General features: G+C 38.7%; 1 protein-coding gene across 1 annotated transcript; it reads right to left on the bottom strand.

Moving 5' to 3' along the window:
* Window positions 1-4,340: 4,340 nt before the first annotated feature.
* On the bottom strand, window positions 4,341-5,246 carry LOC125361255 (olfactory receptor 4C12-like). The gene has a single exon (XM_048359586.1). The coding sequence runs from the start codon at window positions 5,241-5,243 to the stop codon at window positions 4,341-4,343; it is 903 nt and encodes a 300-aa protein (XP_048215543.1). The 5' UTR covers window positions 5,244-5,246.
* Window positions 5,247-5,547: the final 301 nt, after the last annotated feature.

Genomic DNA, 5,547 nt, shown 5'->3' with positions numbered 1-5,547 from the left:
TTCTTCTTTTCTTGGTGTTTACCTACAAAACAATGCATTCTGAGAAGTAGTATAATCTTAATTTTTGCTTAACTTCCATAGAGATAACAATGAAGCATTTACTGGACCAAACTATTCTAAAAACTTGGATGACCAAGTTCCATCCGAGTTCCCTCATCAAAGAAATCCATATGCATGACAGAGTCCACAAATTTAGAGACCAATTTAATGAGTCAGTATAAATATATTTATTTATGCCATGGTATAGATTTGCTATGGCAGAACAAGTGAGATAACAGGAGGGAATGAAAATAAGAATGGCATGAAAAGATGTATCATGTATAAAGTCACAACGATGTAATAATGAAGACTCATTCCAGGTAATTCATACATTCATTGTGGGTACAATAAATAATGACTGTAATGCCATAGACCAAAGTCAGCACATTAATAACCAGAGCTGCATATTTAGAAAAATGATTATCTTTTCTCCTCTTCGCAATAGACTATTTCTCCTTTCTATTTGAGATGTCACATTCTTGCCAAGATCATGATGATGATATTGTGTGTGTGTATTCTCTAAGACAACAGATGTCTTTTCTGCAGCTCTTTCCTGAGCCCTCACCAGAATTAGTTCTCTCTGTCCTCTTTCTTTGAGTGTGTTAGGTTCTTTCTACCATGAATCCCCAAACTCTAAGCAGCTACCCCATTTCTCAGTATCTGAGCTACTTCCACCTTTTCATGCATTATCAGCAGAACACTGACCTTCGAGTACCACAAACTGCATTCTTTCACTAGGGCCTCTGTCGCAAAGCAGAAGAAACTAAGTCGTTTAAACAACAGAAAAATACTGTCTCAAACTTCTAATGCTAGAAGAGGGTAGAGATAATGATGAGTCCTTCAGAAGACTATGAAGGAATGAGCAGTTCCGGGCCTGGCCCCTTTGCTTATGGACGACTAACAGAGTGATCATTACATTTACAAGGACCCTGTCCACAAATCGAATCACATCCTGGGGTCCTGAAGGTTAGCATATAAATTTTGGGAGGGGTGGGAAAAGAAAGCAAATGAACAGGGGTGCACCCTTTCACATAACATGAAGGCTGACCAAGAAGTATCTGTCTCAGATATCCAACAAAGTCACTGCAGCTTCTTTTAGCTGTCCTCACGAGGATCTGTCTCCCTTTTCTGGCCCATTCAAGCTACCATCACTCACAATTATGTCTCCACCACTGTCCCTCTTCCAAGAGTTTCTTTATGTTTGGTTTTGATGAAAAACTAAATCCTGAGCTCAGCTTTGTGCTTTCTAGGCAGATTGAGCTCTAGCTAATGAAATAGCCCCTCTTTTCATATTATGGTTCAAATTATTGCGGTGGTATTTTTTTACTTTCATTTAAGAAGTTATGCAAAGGGGCTTCAGTTACATGTCAGTTTGAGTACAATGCATCTGGATTAATGTCATCATTTTCCCTGCATCTGTACCAACTATACCTACTTCCTCAAGTTACTTTGTTCCACTTTCACATATATACATTTAATATTATGACTGTATTCACCCACTCCTTCTCTCTCCATTCATCTCTCCCCATCCCCTTGACCTTACCTGTCTGACAATACATGTTTCAGCTTCCTAGCATTCAGTTTGTTACAGTATTTTTCATTCCTCCTTTCCTCTAGTGTTATTTAGTAAGTCCTTTTGATTTTCCATAGTATACTGCAAATATGATTGCATCCAAGATCTTTCCTCTCCCATGTCTATGTTCTTGCATTTTGCCCACCAACAAGTAAGCATAGTCAAGGATTAAAGTTAGTTAAAGTCATGTTATCCAAGGACACAATTCCTTTTTTTTGTGGGTCTGGGGCTCAAACTCTGGGCCTGAGTGCTATCTTTGAGCTTATTGTGCTTAAGTCTAGCACTCTACCACTTGAACCTCACCTCCACTTCTGGCATTTTCTGGTTGGAGATAAGAGTCTCACAGACTTTCTGGGCCAGGCTGGCTTCAAATTCATAATCATCTAATCTCAGCCTCCTGAGTAACTAGGATTACAGTCATGCACCACTGGCACCCTTCTAGGGACGGAATTCATTGTACTAACTGAGGAATTTTCTTTTCACCAAGAGTCATCAACTTTTCCAGACAGAAGTACAACTCTTGAGGCTCTAACATGGCTACTAACTTAACTTCCTTTCAGTTATTAAAATATGTTTATGATATATGTTATATGAAACATGACTGATAACTTTCTGCCTACAGAGTGGGTTCCTTTAACATATTAACTATTATATAGTCAGTTGACATAATTTTCCAACTAATAAAAAATCCATCCCATTGCAAAACCTAGTTTGTACTATCAAGTGTTGGGATCTTACCTTTTGAGTGCTTGTCATAGAGTGAAGGAGAAGTTTTCACCTTTCTCTTAGAGAGCTGGAGATCTCTCTTCCATCTAGTGTTCACACAGAAGGCATAAAATTGGCATTATACCCTTGAAATAAATTTGACATAGTTGTACTGCTATGTCAATATATTTTCTATAGCATCTCAAATATTTCATGAACTCATCCCCTTCACAATACAGCAAATTGAAAAGAATTGCATGGTACACAAGAAAAGTAATAGTTGCATATTAGGATGATTTATCAAAAATGCAAATGAACCCTGTGTCCATATAAAGTGATAGCATCTAGTCTTTTAAAAGGAAATATTTTTCATAACTACTTTTCTAGCAACTTCAATAGAGTCTATCATCTGATTACTTAGCCTATCACCTCTTGTATTGCTATAGCCAAGTACTTGTCCCTGAAACTCAAAGAGGTCATTCTTGTGAGTTTTTATATGATCCCTAAAGACTAAGCTAGCACCTTCTAAAACTTTTTTTATCACTTACAAAGAAGACAGCATCTGCTACCTGACAAGGACAAAGATAACTGAATATTTTATACTTGTAATGATATTAATCATAGAGACTTGGCCTGGAAATTTCCTAAGATAAATTAATTCTTTTTTAATTACATTCACTGGGATTTTTCATCAATTTTTAAGAAAAAAATACATATATACAATGATACCATTACATGACATTGCAATATGCATATACATTGCAGAATGCTTGAGCTGATTTAAATATATTTACATCACCAAATATTTCTCTTTTTTTCTGTTGTAATTACTTTCAACATGCCTTGTGGAACTGTAGCTTTTTTTGTTGATGATCCTCTAGTATCCCCTTCCTGTAGTTGTCCCCGCGCTATCACTGTATCTCATTTGAGTACCCCAGATACTGTATATACTGGTATTAGAACTAGGGAAGGGAAAGGGAATATCAAGATCTAGAGAAAAAGGATAGAAAGACAAGTGACTCCAAAAGCAATACTTACAAAACCATTTGGTGTAAACCAACTGAAAAACTCATGGGGGGGAGAGGGAAAGGGGGAAGTGGGGAATCAGGGAGAAGGTAACAAAGTGTACCCACTGCCATACCTATGAAACTGTAACCCCTCTGTACATCACTTTGACAATAAATAAGTCATTATTTTAAAAAAGAAGAAAATACATATGCACAAAGATACCATTACATGACATTTCAATATGCATATACATTACAGAATGCTTGAGCTGATTTAAACATATTTACATGACCAAATATTTCTCATATTTTTCTGGTGACAGTTTTCAATATACTCTCTTCTAACATTTTGAAATGTACAGTGCATGTATAGCCGTGTACAGTCACACTGCTAGGCACACTAGAACTTACTCCTACCTAGCATGACTTACTATCCACTGACCAACCTTTTCCCACCCCACTCCCTTCCACTATTCCTAGCCACTGGTAATCACCAATCTTATCTCAACTTCTATGAGATTAAATGTTCATAAAAGTGTTTTGTTTTGTTTTGTTTATTTTTGTTGTGATGACCATGTACAAAGGAGTGACAGTTACATAGGTCAGGTAATGAGTACATTTCTTTTTTAACAGTGTCATTTCTTCACTCATTCTCTCTCAGTTTTCCTTCACAACTCCTCTCCCCTACAAGTTGTATAGTTCATTTTCAACATAGAGCAAAAGAGTTTTGTAAATGCAAAAATATTGATTGGTACTGCCTCAACTGAAAGTTGAAGGCAGATTTTTGCCTTGTGTATTTTCTAGAAATAGTGATATACCTATGCATGAGACTTCTAGTTATGTCCTAGAAATGTACACTTCACCAAATATCTAAACTGAGCCTGACAGCACATACTCAGACATACACTGTTCACTTAAGCCCAGAATCTTAGGACTTATATGCCTTTCTCTTTAGCCTTTGAAAGATTAAGTTCTTTTACATTTTATAATCTGAAGTCAACTTTTAACCTTTGAGGTCAACTTTTCACCCAGAGTTTCTTCATTGCATGTTTCACCTCTGTGTTCCTGAGGGTATAGATTAGAGGGTTTAGCATGGGTGTGATCATGGTATAAAACACAGCCACAGCTTTATCAATGGAGAACGTGGAAACTGGGCGCAGATACACAAATATACAGGGTACAAAGAATAAGATGACCACAGTGATGTGAGACACACAGGTGGAGAGAGCTTTGTGTCGGCCCTCCGAACTGTAAGATCTCAGGGTGCCTAAGATGACCATATAAGAGATCATCAAGAGAAGAAAGTTTAGCAGACAGATAAATCCACTGTTTACAGCCACAAAGAGTCCAAGGGTATGTGTGTCCATGCACACAAGTTCCAACAAAGGGTTCAAGTCACACATGAAGTGGTCTATGACATTAGGACCACAGAAGGGCAGCCAGGCTGTGAAGAGGATCTGAATGGTGGCATGGATAAAGCCACCTGCCCAGGCCACTCCCACAAGGAGGCTACACACCTGTTGGCTCATGATGACTGTGTAGTGCAGGGGTTTACAAATGGCTACATAGCGATCATAGGCCATCACTGTGAGAAGGATGATCTCGGCAGCACCAAAAAGATGTTCAGCAAAGACTTGAGTCATGCAGCCACCAAAAGAAATCGTTTTCCTCACACAAAGGGAGTCTGCTAACATTTTAGGAGTCATGGATGATGAACAGCAACCATCTAAAAGGGACAAGTAAAACAAGAAGAAGTACATGGGGGAGGCCAGGGCCCTGCTGGTGCTGATGGTAACCATGATGAGCAGGTTACCGGCCAGCGTGGCCAAGTAGACCATTAAAAACACAACAAATGAGAGTTTCTGAAGTTGCATGTTTTGGGTCAAACCCAGGAGGATGAACTCGGTGACATTATTCATCTTCACTATCTACTGATGAAAGAAATGATCACACTGAAAACAAAAGGCCATATTCACCCTCAATAAGAAGAAGTTCATTTACTGACCCATGGCTGCTCTCCTCTTTTCTTCCTGCCAGTCCTGGGGCTTGAACTCAGGGCCTGAACCTTTGTACTCAAAGCCAGCACTGTGCCACTTAAGCCACAGCTTGACTCTCAGCTTTTTTGCTGGTTAACTTAGAGATGAAGCATCACGTGGACTTTCCTGCCCAGGCTGGCTTCGAACCACAATCTTCAGATCTCAGCCTCCTGAGTAGCTAGAATTA

Source organism: Perognathus longimembris, chromosome 13, assembly GCF_023159225.1.
Source record: "Perognathus longimembris pacificus isolate PPM17 chromosome 13, ASM2315922v1, whole genome shotgun sequence".
NCBI classification, from domain to species: domain Eukaryota; kingdom Metazoa; phylum Chordata; class Mammalia; order Rodentia; family Heteromyidae; genus Perognathus; species Perognathus longimembris.
Note: the sequence above shows the minus strand (reverse complement) of the source record. Positions and strands in the feature narration are given on the sequence as shown.

Bases quoted from the DNA above. Each gene is read 5' to 3' on its own strand.
- LOC125361255 (XM_048359586.1), bottom strand. From the start codon at position 5,243: ATGAATAATGTCACCGAGTTCATCCTCCTGGGTTTGACCCAAAACATG.